Genomic DNA, 17,231 nt, shown 5'->3' with positions numbered 1-17,231 from the left:
ACCTCCCCTGCGGAGATCTAGGCGAGGAGTTAGGTTCGTGGACCCCTATTCGGTGGGTTAAGGCATAATCATCTGCCATGGTGGCTGCGTCCCACAACTTTGGTACTTTCTTTTCCTGCAGGTACACTTTGATGTCCTCGTGGACACACTGCTGGAATTCCTCCACCAGGATCAAGTCCCGCAATGTTTCGAAGTCTTTCCCGACTCCTTTTGACTCACACCACCGATCAAACATGTTTTCTTTCACTCTGGCAAACTCCACATGGGTCTCACTCTCCCTCTTCCTGGCATTCCTGAATTTTTGCCTGTAAGCTTCCGGAACCAACTCATAGGCCTTGAGGATGTGCTTCTTCAGTACCTCATAATCTGCACACTGGTCCATTGGTAGCGCCGAATAAATTTCCTGAGCTTTCCCCACCAGCACACTTTGCACGAGTATGGTCCAGGCCTCCTCCGGCCAGTTTAATTGTCGAGCCACTTTCTCAAAGTGTGGGAAAAATTTCGCGACTTCCTTTTCACTGAACGGTGGAACCAGCCTCACATGTCTGCCCACATCCCAGGTTTTCTGGTTAGGTGTCGACCCCGTCAGCAAGGGTGGTGCCTCTCCCCGTTCTCTCATTAACTCCAGCTCCTTGAATTTGATTTCTTGCTGAAGCTCCATGTCACGTTCCTTTAATTCCCTTTCCGCTTTTCTCTCCTCTGCTTCGAGGTCCCTTGCAGCTCTCCTCTCCTCTGCTTTTCTCCCTTCTAACCTTTCCTGGAGTTCTCGTTCCACTCTCCTTTCCTCTGCTTGTTTCTCTTCTCTCCTCGCTTCTGCTTTCCTTTCTTCTTCTTTTAACCTTTCCTGGAGTTCTCGTTCCACTCTCCTTTCCTCTGCTTGTTTCTCTTCTCTCCTCGCTTCTGCTTTCCTTTCTTCTTCTTTTAACCTTTCCTGGAGTTCTCGTTCCACTCTCCTTTCCTCTGCTTGCTTCTCTTCTCTCCTCTCTTCTGCTTTCCTTTCCTCTTCTGATCTTTCCTTTTCTGCTTTCCTTTCTTCTTCTGCTCTTTCCTTTTCTGCTTTCCTTTCTTCTTCTTTAATCCGTTCCTGGCTCCGTAATTGCAACTCCAGTTTCCGGAGCTCAACATCTTCTGGTTCTTCGGGTAGCCACTCCCAGGCTAACTCGTCCCATGTTCCTAATCCCACCATAGATTGTATCACCGTGGCCTGCAACTCTGCCTTCCTCAAATTAGTTCGGACCTCCAAGTTAAAATGTTTGGCCAATTTCAAGAGGTCCGACTTTAGCAACGCTCGGAACTGTGCCTCACTCGGGGTTACCACAAAGTTCTGTGCCACAAACGCCATGGTGCCTATCGTTAACACCTGTTAACCTTCATCCAAGACTTTACCCCAATTTCTCAAAAAAAAATTACCAATTAATAATTAATTAATTAATTTTAATTAATAAAAAACTATTATTTTATTATGTTATACAATTTTAAATCCCGGACGTAGACCCAATTGCGAAACCGCAAATCGTAATTTGGACGAGCCCCCAATTCTGTTACGTGGTCCCCTCGGTGAATACCTGGTCTCGGTGACCCCCGGACCGTGAGCGGAACTTCGCCAGAAAGCTGTATTATATATGCGCTTTCGCCACGCAATCCATATGAATTTCACCCAAGAGACAACTGATGTTCAAGGATATATTTCAATGGTAAGGATACCATACAATTTCAATGACACAACCACGGAGATTTTCCCCGAGCAATCAACAATACACAACCATCAACAATTCCCTATCCACAATCAATTCCCTATGATTAAGATGGCCATCTTATATATGTGTGTCCCGGTGAGTACTCACGACCCCCTTTTGGTCTCGGTCCCGCACAATGTCTCTGGGCCCCTCCTGACCAAGATGATGGTCGGCGTCGCCGCACTCGGGCGGCTGAACGAACCCCGGGTGGACGTGTTTCCACCGGGCAGGTATCGTACCACTACCAGGCACCCCGGCTGCAGCCCCTCGTGGCCACGCGAAGCGGGTACGGGAAAGCAAGCCAAACCCCACGCCGCTTGCAAGGCGTGTTAGGCCCCAACGGGCGACCCGTACGCGTCTTTTTAGACGGTGTCGCGAACGGCGCCCAACGCTGGGTCGGTGCACGGCCACACGACAGTTTGACGTCCACCGGGCAGGTATCCGTCCCGGTAACTCCTCTCGCCAGACAGGCTCGGGAACGCCGCTTTTCCACACGGCTCAATCAATCCCCACTTTCGTCGGATCGGGCGAGGAAGAAGAATACTCGTCCTTTTTTCCTCGTGTCTTTTCCTCTTCCGTTTCCGGTCACTTCCGTTTCCGGACACTTTTTCAGAAGGGCTCCTGACCCTCCAACCACAACAACCCTTAATCAACTACGCATGGATAAGCAAAGACCTGAATGGTAATTCACATACATTCACATAAATATATAACAACAGGTATGAAAAACCAACACCGAGAAACCTATTAAAGTCACCCCAATAGGTACATACACCGAAAGAAAGATAAAGATACGCCAAAAACACAAATGTGAAAGATCACTTAGCTTCGAAAGCGTGAGCGCATGGAACAGCTTCGAAAAGACCAAATTTATGAAAATTTATGAAATTTATGCAAATTTATGAAAATTTGTGAAATTTATGAACGTTTGTGAACATTACTGGGTAAAATGCCAGGGGCATAGAAAAGGCCCCTTTATGTAAGGGTATGTGCCATGTGGCAAAGTTTAGAAAAGAAGGGACATTCCAGAGCCTGTAGAAAATGCCAAACAATACAAAATAAGGGGCATTCAAAAAATCTCATGTGCATGCTGGACTACCCTTGTATTCTGAGGAGGAACCAAGTAATGCTCGAGAAAAGTTAAGTTAAAGCGGCGCCAATTTGATTCATACAACTGCATGAAGAAGTAAATGTATTTTATTTGCCAGATGTAGGGTGCCCTTTTATTTGTGAACATTTGTAAACATGAACACAAACTCCAAACTAACAACATAAACATGAACACAAACACAAACACAAACAAACATGAACACAATTTCACCCCAGATCCACTTTTTTGAAATACCAACTTCTTTCCTGGAAGTGCTTGCAGTGTCCTTGTGTTTTATACTTCAACCCCCTTCCCACGCCTCCCCTCCCCAAGCCCTCTCCCTCCCACAGATCTCCCGATGTCCCTGCTCCCAAATGTTGTGTTTGTGTGCTCCCCCTTCGCTCCCTATCTTGTCTACCGCTCCCCTTATTTATATGTTTTGTGTGTCTGTTTGATTTTTTGTGTGATAAATGTTAGCTCTTTCACGAGCCTCGATCCTGTATACAAAAAAAAAACAAGAAAAAACGAAATACTGCAGAAACAAAACGTTCAGTAAGTGATGCGCAAAGTCAAGGAATTCATTAAACTGCCCGATTCGGTGATCGTGTTCATGTTCACCTTTCACACCTTCACTGTGAACACCACCCACAACTTTTACACTACAAACGTAGACTCCACAACACCACTGATGACACCTACAACCACTGCCACACACAATAAAACATATCATGGAAGACTTGCGTGGTCCTGGCTTCACTTAGTCAAAAGCACAACATCTTGGATGTGAGGGATCTCTGGGTCGCTCCTGTGAGATCGATTGGCCATCTCCGTGCTGCTGGTCTGTTCAACCAGAACTGACTGGGGCAACACAACAACAACTTCTTGATTTGTCTACCAATGAACAAACTGCAAAGTCTCTGATGTACTCGTTCGAAAATCAATCCCTTAGCTCCCTCGCATCCTTTTTTTCCATGTTTTATAGATGTTTGGCTCCTGGTTGATGAATCCACGCCAGCTCTCAAGGATATCGTGGTTCATGGGGTTCTTGCATTGGACCCAAACAAGACGAACATCGTCCTCACAGCTGAGCACATCACCATCAAGGTGGATATAATTGAACAAAGACAATTGTGGATAATTCAAGGATATAGTAGCAGTAGTTGGGAGTGCATTCTGGTGTATGATTAAAGGGACATCTATTTATTATGATTCCATGATGGTGAAGGAGCTGCGCTCCAACGTGAGTCGAAAGAATTGACGCGACCAAAGACGGAATTCGTCCGAGTTGCTTTATTGAAACAAAACAGCTCAGGTATTCTGAAAAGCCCATTTATCGGGCAGCAATATATATACACATTTATGCCGGGGCGTTTGCCCGGGAAAACCGAGACCGGGCATGCCCGGGTGTCAAGGGCGAGTCCTGGAAAGGTGAGTCTGGACATGCCCGGGCGTCCTGGACGCGGCCTGGCAAGTCGAGGCTGGGCGTGCCCGAGCGCTCTGGGCGAGCCCTGGAAAGGCGAGAGCGGGCATGCCCGGACGCTCTGGGTGAGCCCTGGAAAGGCGAGTCTGGACATGCCCGGGCGTCCTGGACGCGGCCTGGCAAGTCGAGGCTGGGCGTGCCCGGGCGCTCTGGGCGAGCCCTGGAAAGGCGAGAGCGGGCATGCCCGGGAAAGACGAGACCGGGCGTGCCCGGGAGGTTCGGGCGTGCCCGGGCACAGCGAGTCCGGGCATGCCCAGAAGAGGTGCGTCTGGGCCCGTCCGGACGAGCCCGGCATGGCGATCGCGCCCTGGCAGCGTCCTGGCAGGTGCAAGGCGATTGTGTACATTCAGCGGGAACTGCGACACACGCCCCTCCAGAATCGACCTGCACCGGCAGGGTCAATTTAAGGGGGGTCCGGATGACCCAGCCGAAGCGACCCCTGGAGGGTCGTGGGGGGGGGGGGGGGTCTGATCTGGTGGTGGGTGGTCGAGCGGGGGGAACTGTGGACGGGGGGCGGCCTCGCCGCGGAGGAAGGGCCAACCGTGGTGGTCGGTCGACGTCCATGTGCGCCGGTTTGAGGCGGTCCACAGAGATCCGGACGTCGACGACGAAGGACTTGTCGCCCCGTCGCAGGACCCGGAAGGGCCCGTCGTACGGCGGCCGGAGTGGCCCCCGGTGCGCGTCATGACGCACAAAGACGTACTCCGCTGTGCGAAGCGCCGGGGGGACGTAGGACTGGGGGCCACCGTGGCGGGACGTTGGCACGGGGGCAAATCGTCGGGCGGCCTCCTGGAGGTCCGAGCGCTGGTGTGCGGCGGACCAGGGACTGGTAGCATCGGGCACGAACTCGACCCGGGACGCGGAGCGGCTGGCCGTAGACGAGCTCGGCGGCGGACGCCCGGAGGTCCTCCTTGGGGGCCGTGCGGAGGCCCAAAAGGACCTACGGCAGCCGGTCGGTCCAACCGTCGTCCTGAAGGCCGGTCATGAGTGCGGCCTTCATGGAGCGGTGAAACCGCTCGCACAACCCGTTGGCTTGGGGGTGGTAGGCCGTAGTGCGGTGCAGCGTGACCCCCAACGAGCGGGTGACCGCGCCCCAAAGTTCGGACGTGAACTGCGGGCCGCGGTCGGACGAGATGTCCGCCGGTGCGCCGAAGCGCGCGACCCAGGTGGCGATGAACGCCTGCGCCACGTCGGCGGTGGTGGTGGAGGTGAGGGGCACGGCCTCCGGCCACCTGGTGGTCCTGTCCACCATGGTGAGCAGGTGGGTGAACCCCCGCGATGGGGCAGGGGACCCACCAGGTCCACGTGGACGTGGTCGAAACGCCGTGCAGGCACGGTGAAAGGTGCTAGCGGGGCCTGGGTGTGGCGGTGGACCTTGGCCCGCTGGCAGGCCATGCAGGCGTTGGCCCAGTCGCGGACATTCCGTCGAAGGCCGTGCCAGACGAAATGCGCCGACACCAGCTTCTGAGAAGCTTTCCGGCCCGGGTGAGAACGGCCGTGGATGGAGGCGAAGATGTGGCGCTGCCAGGAAACGGGCACGATGGGGCGAGGCTGGCCCTGGGAGACGTCGCAGAGCAGGACGGTGCCTGCAAAGGGGATGTCGGCCAGGCGGAGGCCCGTGTCCGCCGCCCAGAGGGCCTGCACCGAGGTGTCGGTGGTCTGGTCGGCCGCCATGAGCGCGAAGTCCACGCCGAGGTGGACCGCGTTCGCGCTGGCCCGAGAAAGACAGTCGGCCACGGCGTTGTTTTTGCCGGCGACGTGCCGGATGTCCGTGGTGAATTCCGACACGGCGGAGAGGTGGCGCTGCTGGCGGGCCGACCACGGCTCCATGACTTTGGCCATTGCGTAGACCAACGGCTTGTGGTCGACGAAAGCCGTGAACGGGCGGCCCTCCAGGAGGTGTCGGAAATGGCGAACGGCCAGGAATAGACCGAGCAGCTCGCGGTCGAACGTGCTGTATTTTAACTCGTTCGGCCAGAGTTGCCGGCTGAAAAAAGTGAGTGGCTGCCAAACCCCGTCCACCCATTGTTCATGGACGGCGCCCACCGCGTAGTTGGAGGCATCCGTAGTGAGGGCGATGGGCGCGTTGAGCACCGGGTGAGCCAGCAGCGTTGCGTCGGCGAGGGCCCGTTTTGCGCTCGTGAAGGCCGCGTCCATGGCCGCGGACCAAATGATGTCATGCTTGGCCGGCTTGCCCCGGAGGGCCTCGTAAAGGGGCCGCATGAGCTGAGCAGCGCGGGGCACGAATCGGTGATAAAAATTCACCATGCCGAGGAACTCTTGCAGGGCCTTGATGGAACGGGGACGCGGGAACGTGGTGATGGCCTCGACCTTGGTCGGCAGTGGCACGGCCCCGGTCTTGGTGATGCGGTGGCCCAAAAAGTCAATGGTCATCGTGCCAATGTGGCATTTGGCCGGGTTGACAATTAAGCCGTGCTCGCTGAGGCGACCGAACAGTGTTCGGAGTTGGAGGAGGTGCTCGGCGCAGGACGTGCTGGCGACGAGGATGTCGTCCAGATAGACGAAAAGAAATGGCAGGTCGCGCAGCACGCCGTCCATTAAGCGCTGGAACGCCTGGGCCACGTTCTTGAGGCCAAACGGCATCCTCAAAAATTCGAACAGGCCGAACGGCGTGATGACGGCCATCTCCTTTTGACGTCGGCTGCCCGGACAGGTACCTGGTGGTATCCCCATATCAGGTCAATTTTGGAAAATATGACCCGTCCCGCCAAACGGGCGGAAAAGTCCTGGATGTGCGGGATCGGGTACCTGTCGGGGGTGGTAGCGTCATTGAGGTGGCGGTAGTCGCCACACAGGCGCCATCCGCCCCCTGGCTTTGGCACGATGTGCAGTGGTGAGGCCCACGCGCTATTGGAGCGCCGCACAATGCCGAGGTGCTCCAAAGCGTCGAACTCGGCCTTTGCCACGGCGAGCTTGGCCGGGTCGAGGCGGCGGGCCCTGGCGTAGACCGGCGGGCCCATAGTGAGTATGTGGTGCTCGATCCCATGCCGCACTGCGACGGCCGAAAACGTCGGCCGCGTGAGGGCCGGGAATTCCGCGAGCAGGCGAGCGAACTCGTTCGCCGTCGGGAGGGCGCACGCCAGTTCGGTCGGCGCGGAGCTGCTCATCGTGCACGCCAGGGAGCTGAAGGTCTCGGCGTTGACAAGGCGACGTCGTTTGACGTCGACCAGCAGCCCGTGCGGGCAGAGGAAGTCGGCGCCCAGCAAAGCCATGGGGACGCAGGCGGTCACAAAGGTCCACTGAAAGCGCTGGCTGCCAAAGCAGAGGGTGATGTCGCGCGGGCCGAAAGTGCGTATGGCCGAGCCATTAGCAGCGACCAAAGAGGGGCCGCAAACGGCGTTCCGCCTGTCCTGCTCGGAGGCGGGTATGACGCTCAGTTGGGTGCCGGTGTCACAAAGGAAACGCCGCCCGGACGCTTTGTCCCGAATAAAAAGCAAGTTGCCCGAGTGGCCGGTGCTCATGGCTGGGAATGAACGCCGGCCCGGCCATTTCCCGACTTGCCGAAAGTGCACGGGGGTCGGCACGTCCGAGCCTTTTGTCCGAACCTGGCGTGGTAATAACACCACGCCTTGTCAGGTGGAGGCCCCGGCCGTCGTGTCGGAAGCGGTCGGCGCGGTGTGGCGGCCGCCAGTTGCACCGGCAGTTCGGCCTCCAACCGCGCAGGGCACTCGGGTGTCGTGGGCGTCGCCTTGGACGGCGGCAGGCTCCAGGTAACCGCGCCGATGTGTTGGCCCGCCGAGGAGATCTTATCGGCTTCCCTGGCGAGGGCGCGGGGATCGGTGATCGACGTGCCAGCCAGGGCGAGGCGTACCGGGTGAGGCAGCTGGCGAAGGAACAGCTCGCGGAACAGAAAATCCAGAGAGTGCTCACCGAGCAACGAGAGCATATAGTCCATGCGCTCAGACGGGCGCATGTCGCCGAGCTCGGGCAGGTCAAGCAGGCGCCGTGCGCTTGCCGCCGGTGAGAGGGCGAAAGCATCGAGGAGGAGCGTCTTCAGCGCGTCATACTTGTCAGCAGCCGGCGGGTGCTCGAGGAGGCTCAGGGCGCGGGCCGCGGTGGCGGAACCGAGCGCTGCCACGACGTGGTGGAAGCGGGTGTCGTCCGCGGTGATGCCTCGCAGGGCGAACTGGGAGTCCGCCTGGGCGAACCAAACAGCCGCGTGAGCCTCCCAGAAGGTAGGCAGTTTAAGAGTCACTGCCGTGTCCATGTCGGTAGGTCACCAGTGAAGGAGCTGCGCTCCAACGTGAGTCGAAAGAATTGACGCGACCAAAGACGGAATTCGTCCGAGTTGCTTTATTGAAACAAAACAGCTCAGGTATTCTGAAAAGCCCGTTTATCGGGCAGCAATATATATACACATTTATGCCGGGGCGTTTGCCCGGGAAAACCGAGACCGGGCATGCCCGGGTGTCAAGGGCGAGTCCTGGAAAGGCGAGTCTGGACATGCCCGGGCGTCCTGGACGCGGCCTGGCAAGTCGAGGCTGGGCGTGCCCGAGCGCTCTGGGCGAGCCCTGGAAAGGCGAGAGCGGGCATGCCGGGACGCTCTGGGCGAGCCCTGGAAAGGCGAGTCTGGACATGCCCGGGCGGCCTGGCAAGTCGAGGCTGGGCGTGCCCGGGCGCTCTGGGCGAGCCCTGGAAAGGCGAGAGCGGGCATGCCCGGGAAAGACGAGACCGGGCGTGCCCGGGAGCTTCGGGCGTGCCCGGGAACAGCGAGTCCGGGCATGCCCAGGAGAGGTGCGTCTGGGCCCGTCCGGACGAGCCCGGCATGGCGATCGCACCCTGGCCGCGTCCTGGCAGGTGCAAGGCGATTGTGTACATTCAGCGGGAACTGCTACAATGGTGTTGTAGGTTGCAGGGGGGTGGGGAAGGGGGTTAAATTGTTTTTTTTTCAATCTCTAGTAAATTCCGATGGAATACTTCTGAAAAAGGGCAGAGTAAAGGAAAGAAAGAAGGGTATGGGATGTGCAAGGAGTGTGGAGGACAAATGAGAGGAGGTTGTGAGGTCATAGGAATAAACGGATGGGGGGGGGGGGGGGGAAGGAACATATATATTGGGGAGACAATGTTCAAAAAATCTGTCGTTGTTTTTTTGGCATACATAATGAGACATCTATTTGAGGCTGCCTCATTGGTAATCGATATTTGGGCTGGCAGGATGGCTTAGAAGTACGCACACTCACCTATAAGCCATGTAGCCAGGGTTCGGACTTCGACCCAGCTATAAACTGTCATCCCTGTGTTTCATGGGCAGGGTGATTCGTCAATGTGTGTGCCGTCCCTCAGATGGACGTTCTAAACTGGGCGTCCTGTCTGCCAGTATTAGTTGGTGGTTGTTAGCCATCCTACGGTGTCCTTCTCAAAGACTAGGTGGGCTATAATGGCCAAATTCCAAATTTCTGCCCAAAATGCTGCTGGGAAGGCAATGGCAAACCACCCAGTATAACTCTCGCCAGGAAACTGTATTGCGCACCGACGCTCTCCATCAGAGTATGATACATCAGAACCAGAATCAGAATCTGCAATCATTTGGATTTAAAAGGTACTTTCCAATATGAGTTTACTGTACTGTGCAGTACTAAACTATACTATGGTATACCACAATATAAAGGTTGTAAAGACCTCTATAGATTAAGATTAAAATATTGTTATGAATCTGGTCTAGGGGATAAAATGGAGCATAGTTTAGAATACAGTAGTTATTTCATAATAAATGTTAGAATAAGTGTGATGTGAATCCTGTAATTAATAAAAGGTGTCGGTCACGTGTTTAGAAAGATCTAGTCTCCCCACCCGTGTCTGTATTTAAGCCCTCCTCCCTATGATCTTAAGCTTCCCCCATTGCAATCTGTCCTTGTATAGCTTTTCTTCTTGAGTCTACAGCCAATCAGCATGGCCCACGAGCGCGATTGTTGGGTCAGCGTGAGGATACTAGATGCGACACAGACGTGACCATAAATGGTGGACATCTGGCACGCTTAAGGCCAACGGACCACCCGTGGTGTGGGATTTCCCAGGCTTTCCCTGATAATCAGCGCAAGCTGACAGGCCATGTCGGCCAATGGGCTCGCACTGTGGGTAGTCCGACCCACCATGATATTAGCCCGCACATTGCGCTTGTTCATTCTTTTTCCTGGCTTTTGCTTTGGGGTTGGTTTGTGTCATTGGTTGCCTGCTCGATCCTCTTCATGGTTCCTGCCTGCTGCGCCGTGATTCCTGCCTGGTCAAGGGTGGTTTTGTGGCATGTGGTGGTTCACAATACGGCATTGTGGCACAAGTGTGGCTGGGGAGACATGCAGCTGGGCGCCGCGACGACGGGCTTGACCAAAGACTCATACCGTGTGCGTGAGCTTCACACATGGAGCAAGTTTCCCTTTTTCCTCTGTCTCGTCTATTCTCTCTCTCTCTGTCCTGTGTGCCCCGAGCGAATGCGATAAGTTATTCGTTTAAGCCGTCGACATCCAGAGTGTGCACTGAGTTATTAATTTTATTCTCATTTGTTACAATCAGTGATCATTGTTTCACTTTTTCTTTTTCTTTTTTAAATGTAGAAGGCTCCAGGCACGGACTATATCATCCTCATCGAGGTCCGGCCTAAATAAAAGAGCTGCATTGATAGAAAAGTAAAGAAGGAGAGAGTAGTCTCAGAGTTTTTGAGAAAGCAGAAAATCTGCTTTTTGAAAAGGGGAAAATCATAAGTGTTTTGAAAGACATGGGAAGGTAAAGAGTTCCAGCGTTTGGCAGTGGAGGGGAAGAAACAAACATCATAACGGCCCACGCTTGAGTTGCCAATAGCCACACAGTAATCATGAAATGTAGTGGCTTGTCGAGTATTCCGTGGTCTCGCTAATGGCAGAGGTATACAGGCAGCAAGTTATTGGGAGCAAAAACTGAAGTAATATCTATAGAAAAGAGAAAGGGCCAACTTTGCGGCGTAATTTGAGCGGGTCGAGTTTTGGGGTCAGATTGGGAGAGTTGATAAGTCGAATTACTTTTAATTCAATTCTGTCGAGTAAGTATGTGGAGCTAGAACCTCCCCAGATGTGAGAGCGGTACTCTATACAAGGACGAATCAATCCTTTATATAGTTGAAGCAACTGTTGAGAGGAGAAGAATCTTCGACATCTGAACAGGACTCCCAGTTTCTTCGAGGCAGATTTAGCTATTTGTATAATGTGTGGATTCCAGGATAGATTTGAAGTTAGGGTAATACCTAGTAGGTTTATTGTATCACATGGTGTAATTGTGGAGCTTTCAAAGGAGATTGGAGAGTGGAGAGGAGTTTTAGAGAGCGAGATAGGAAGAAATTTAGTTTTAGAAGCATTAAATTTAACCTGATTACAGATGGGAAAAACATGGAGGAAACGAAAGAAAAAAAAAGAAAAAGAAAAACATCACTGCCTTGCTCTTCTTCTTCTCCCCCTCATCCATGTTCTTGTTAATGAGAACTTGTGTTTGTAGTCATTGGTATCGGGCTCTATAGCCCTTATTAAATTGGCAAATTAAACAGTTAGATGGGCAGATCGGGTTCGCGCTGAAGCTCCCCTAAAGCTAATTGCTTGATGGCCTCGCCAGGCCAATCTTGCCAGGCAGATTCGCTACAGTTGTATGTCCGTGACGCCGATTCATGCCCAAATTTCCTTGCAGATAGGGGGGAGTTATTGGACACTTACCCACCGGGGGTGTAACGATTTCTATTCCTGTGTTCAAGTTTCTTTAGACATCTTTACTTAAATCTCGGTTGCTGTTCGGATCTCACGGTTCTGTTCTTGCTCTTAAGATGGGCAACAATTTTTTTGCTAACTTATCACATTTTGTAATTTCTTCTTTCAATCTTTCCTCTCCCAGAATGGCAGTTTGGTGGCTGGCTCGATAAGTTCCCCTTTCACAGGCCAAGCAAGGGTCATCATCAAGGGTAATGCTGCGTCAGCTCATGGCATTGCTGGAGCGGCAGCAGGAATTGGTGAGGAACACGTCTTCAATCTCTTTTATTCAGATTGACACTGTAAAGGAGTTCCAGAATATTCACAGGTTAAAATTTTTTATTTCCATAGGTCTAGCTCTAGAGTCACGGGGAAGCTGAACGACAAAAGGGTAGCACCTTCGTAAACTACCAACGGGTATGCAAGGGTTGGTGGATGGACGTACACAAAGAGGAAAGGAGGCAAAGACCACAAAACGACTAATAATGGACCAGAGAGGAAGAAAATGGGGAAGAATGAGAAACTTTAGAGGAGATGATGGATGTGACGCAGACACTGAAAATAAGTCTGGCAAGCACTTTGGGCTCGGAGAACCTTGCAGAAACAGCTGACACATTACCGATGATGGATATCCCTGCGTGTGGGACACAAGGATGACAGTTGATAGCTCGGCCAACATTCAAACCCAGGCTAGACAGCTCAGAGGTGAGTGCACGTACATCTCATCTATCCTCCCAGCTCAATCCCAGCTCAAAGGTGAATCCTCTTGCACGGCAACGCCCTCTTGTAGATGGATGATCCCTTTTTAAGTTTCTGCCATATCGGCTCAATCCAGAGAGTAGCTGGAAATTCGGGTTGATATTCACAAGTGATCAATTGTGGGTACTGGGTAGGCTGATAGGCCTGTACTCTTGGCAGACCACCATGTCACGAGCACAGGCAAGCTTGGACGTGCACGGCCAATCTTTTTTTTATTTTAAATTTTTGTATTCAAGATCGAGGATCGTGTAAGAGCTAACATTAATCACAAAAAAACAAACGGACACATTCGATGAAATAAAGGGAGCGGGAGACAAGATGGGGAGAGAGTGGGAAGCACACAAGTACAATAGTAGAGAACAGGGACATCGGGAGATCTGTGGGAGGTAGCGGGCTTGGGGGGAGGAGGCGTGGGAAGGGGGGGGGGGGGGCGTGGGAGAGGTAAAAAAAAACAACACATGGACACTGCTACGACTTCCAGGAAATACGTTTGTATTTCAGAAAAGTGGGTCTGGGGTCAATTAATGGGGGCAGGAAAGATCAAGGTTTTGGATGGGGGAAGATAAGAGATGGTGGTGAACAGCTGTTTTGAAGACCTGGAGGGAGGAGTGGGATTGAAGAGAATGAGGGAGTTTGTTCCAGAGGTGGGAAAAAAGAGGAATGAAAGAGTGAGGGTGAATAGAGAGTCTTGATTTTGGCAGTTTAACCATAAGAGGGTTGCTGGCAGATCTTGTGCGACCTGTAGGAATATTTGTGGGACAGAGCCCAGAGAGAGCTGGGGTATCAAGGCCGGAGAGGAGTCGGTAGAAGACAGAAAGACCACCAACCTGCCTGCGGTGAGTGAGTGAAAGGCCCTCGGAGTTAACTTCATCGCAGGAGATTCCAATGATTCTGAAAGCTTTGGTTTCAACAGCGTGAAGCCGAGCTAGGTGTGAGGCAGGAGTACCAGCCCAGAGGGGAGAACAGTATTCCATTGAGCTGCGGATGAAAGCCTTGTATGTGGTGAGGAGCTCAGGTGTGCCAAGGAAGGACTTTGCACGACGGAGGATGCCCAGTCGGCGACTGACTTTGGAGGCCAGATTGGAAATATGTTTTTCCCAGGAAAGATCATGGCAAGACCCAAGAGATTGGGCGACAGAACTTCTTGGAGAGGATTGTTCAGAAAGTAGATGGGACGGTTGTCCAGACGGTCTTTGCGAAGAGACAGTCATGAACGTTTTCGAGACCGAGCACCAAACCTGGACAGGTCACCACTCAGGCACAGAATGCGAACATATCCACTGAGCACATCACAACAAGATTCCACCCACCCGGTCAGCCGCTCCTGATAGTTGGGCGCAGGGTTGGCAAAGTTGTTGGCCGAGAGTGGTCTCGTGAATAGAATTAGCGATTCTTCTGGGGTTCTACCATTAACACTTCAATTGCTATTTCATCTCTGACACTGTCCATCTCCATGCAGGGGTTTACGGTCAGATAAGTATCCATGCAGCCATTCCGAGTCCTGTCCACGTGGAATTGAAGGAGAAGGCCTCAGCTGGGACAAAAAAAGTTGTGCTGAGTAAGGACGTCCATTGGAAGGTGAGTTCCAGTTGCACAAGGTTTCTTCGGGTCTCCCTCCCGGTTAAGTAATTGGGTCTGCGGTCTTAACTGTTGAGGGCATTTTGGCAGAACTGCAGCACCCTTGATGGCAGAACGTTCCTGTACTAAGATGCCATATTCAGGGACATTCGATGCTCTGGCGGAATTGTCTGGGAAACATTGGGTACATTGTGCCGCGGTACTGGGACAGGAGCTGCTCGAGCTGGTTTCCCCTCACACTCAAGTTTACCTGAATGATGATTGGCGTGAGGTTCACCTGTGGACCAAACAAGTTTCTTTCAATTTCTGCCAAACATTTTTTGTATAAGGAGTTCCCACTGGATTCTTGTTGAGTCTCCAAGGGTCCTCACCACCCCTGTTATGTCTCCAGCACAGGGCGCCATGTTGTTTATACTACATTTATTTATTTGCACCAAATTGTGATCGTACACCATTCCTTCATTCTCGACATCAAATTCTGTTCAAATTTGGCTTGGAGGAACCTCAGTCTTTTTATGCCTGCTTCCCTTATTACAAAAGAACCTTATTACGTTTAGGCCCGCTTCCAATTTTAAGGGATCAAAGGTTGGCGACGTTTCCACTGATAAACCGTACATTTTGGCATTTCCTTGTGTTTGAGTGAAGAGGGATGGCATTTGATACGTAAGGTGCTTTCAAACGGTTCCAATGAGAGCTGCAGAGAAACATTTCGGATTGGTCACGGGGATGATGGTCAAGATGGATGCCGACATGAAGGTTTCTGGCCCGCTAAGTCTTTGTATTTGAACAACTAGTACACCCGCAGACTCCGGGAGGGGCAGGAAGGGTCATTCCTCTTTGGGGTATATAGATTACAGTCGATCTTTGGGTGGGTCTCAAGAACATTGGGTGTGTGTTCATTTACCAAGTTTATTGTGGAGAGATCGCCAAGTGGTTTAAGCATTTGAGCAAGCACTCCATTCAAAACCGTTAAGGAACGGCTGGCTTGGCAAGCGCTAGCTAGCTGCCTGGTAAAGGAGCACAACCCGAGCTTCTCCCTTTCAGTTTCGTATGAAACAGCAGGAGCGAGTTTCAAAAGTTCGCTACGAAAAATGCCACGGTAATGGCAGAAAGGGCCATGTTATTAACCCAACATTTGTGGGTTATATGGAGTACAGTAGATCTTCGCTCAGTTCTGTAAGTAAACCTAACTTCACGGATGTTGGGATTCCTCCAAATTTCTTCATTTAGGGTTATTAACAGCATTAGCGACTGTTTAAAAAGCTAATCATACGTGTTTGTGGTTTATAAGATTTTTACTTCATGTTGAAGCCGTTGCTCCCACAGAAACGCCATTATAACTACAAGCTATTTATACACGTTATCACTGCAGGAAAAAGGCCTGGGGGAAGTGGGACATTATTAGTATTAATATTGTTTTGTAATAACATTAATCATATGCTATTATAATTAATTCTGTTATTAAAAGCGTCTTTGGAAAAACACCACGATAAATCTTCTTTGGAAATACGCCACGATAAAGCTAATTTAACATTGATATACACCTCAACGTGCAACCCCATTGACGGCAATGGCGGGGTAAACCCACTCGGGGGAGAAAACCCACTCGGGGGAGAAAACCCCCTTGGGGAGGGGGGCAAATGAATGCGCTACAACCTTCATTATGTAACCCTTTGTCATCCTTTCAAGTTTGTTTGAGATTGGATAAGTAACGACGGAATGTATTGGCGTCAAAAATTCATCAGACAGACAGACACAAATGGCGTATTTTAGTATGATGATTCCAGACAAGACTTCACACTAAAACATACCTTACCACAGCCCGATGGTGGACATTGATCTGGTGTCTTAATTGGCAAACGTTTACGGTGATATGGTGTAAAGGCCATTTAACAAATTAGGCCGAGCTAACCTGTGCCTCGATTGTGTGGCCACCTGTCTCATGTGACCAAAATACTCGGCATTAAGATTTGGATAGAGCATTGTGATGTTTTTTGTTGGTCTAGGCTCATGGAAGAGATAGAACACCGAATGGATCAGGACACAACGGAACAAAAAGAAGAGCAGAAAGAGCAGAGAACGCCAACAGCATGAGGGTCAAAGGGCAAAATAGAGGGAAACCTGGACAAATAAGTGATGTGGGGAGGAATGGGGGGTAGGGGAGTATGCATAGGGTAGGTAGACAAGAGGGATATGTTCAATAACCTTGATTATGTGGCCACCTGCCTTATGTGGCCATTTGGAAATGCTCATTGCATTGACGAATTAACGTATTGTAGTATTTGGTTTTCACGAATTTTTAGCTCACCTGGAACATAGTTCCGGGGAGCTTATGCGATGGCGCGTCATTGTCAGTCCGACCGTGAACACTTGCAACTTCTCCGAAACTGCTGATGGGATTGTAACAAAACTCGGCACAAATGATATTTGATATGTTGCAATGCAAGTTTGTTCACGGCATGAAAAAATTCGGGGTCTAAGGGGGTTTACCGGGGGTCAAAATTGATCCAGGTTTGCCCCCCCCCCCCTTACCCCCACCCTCCCCCCACCCCCCGAAAAAAAAAATAGGTATTTGCTTTATCCTCTGCAACTACACCCCACCATTAACCGCCTTAGACCCTGATCTTTTTTAATGCTGAGAACAAACTTCGGTATATCACGGGGGATGAAGGTTGTGGTCAAGTTTCATCGAAATAGTGTTTGTAGTTGCAGAGGATAAAGCAAATACCTATTTTTTGGGGTGGGGGTCAAACCTGGATCAATTTTGACCCCCGGTAGACCCCTTAGACCCCGAATCTTTTCATGCCGTGAACAAACTTTAGTCACAACATACCAAATATCATTTGTGCCAAGTTTGGTCACAATCC

General features: G+C 51.7%; 1 protein-coding gene across 1 annotated transcript in view; it reads left to right on the top strand.

Moving 5' to 3' along the window:
* LOC137427450 (fibrocystin-L-like) overlaps positions 1-17,231 on the top strand; it is a 186,226-nt gene that overhangs the window by 101,615 nt on the left and 67,380 nt on the right. Inside the window, exons 11-13 of the mRNA XM_068116962.2 lie at positions 3,809-3,930; positions 12,173-12,287; positions 14,246-14,364. Of these exons, the coding sequence (XP_067973063.2) occupies positions 3,809-3,930; positions 12,173-12,287; positions 14,246-14,364 (356 nt within the window). The remainder of the gene's footprint in view (positions 1-3,808; positions 3,931-12,172; positions 12,288-14,245; positions 14,365-17,231) is intronic.

This window comes from Myxine glutinosa, chromosome 5, assembly GCF_964187855.1.
Source record: "Myxine glutinosa chromosome 5, kmMyxGlut1.1, whole genome shotgun sequence".
NCBI classification, from domain to species: domain Eukaryota; kingdom Metazoa; phylum Chordata; class Myxini; order Myxiniformes; family Myxinidae; genus Myxine; species Myxine glutinosa.
The sequence above is the reverse complement of the archived record's forward strand: the minus strand, read 5'-3'. Positions and strand labels throughout refer to the sequence as shown.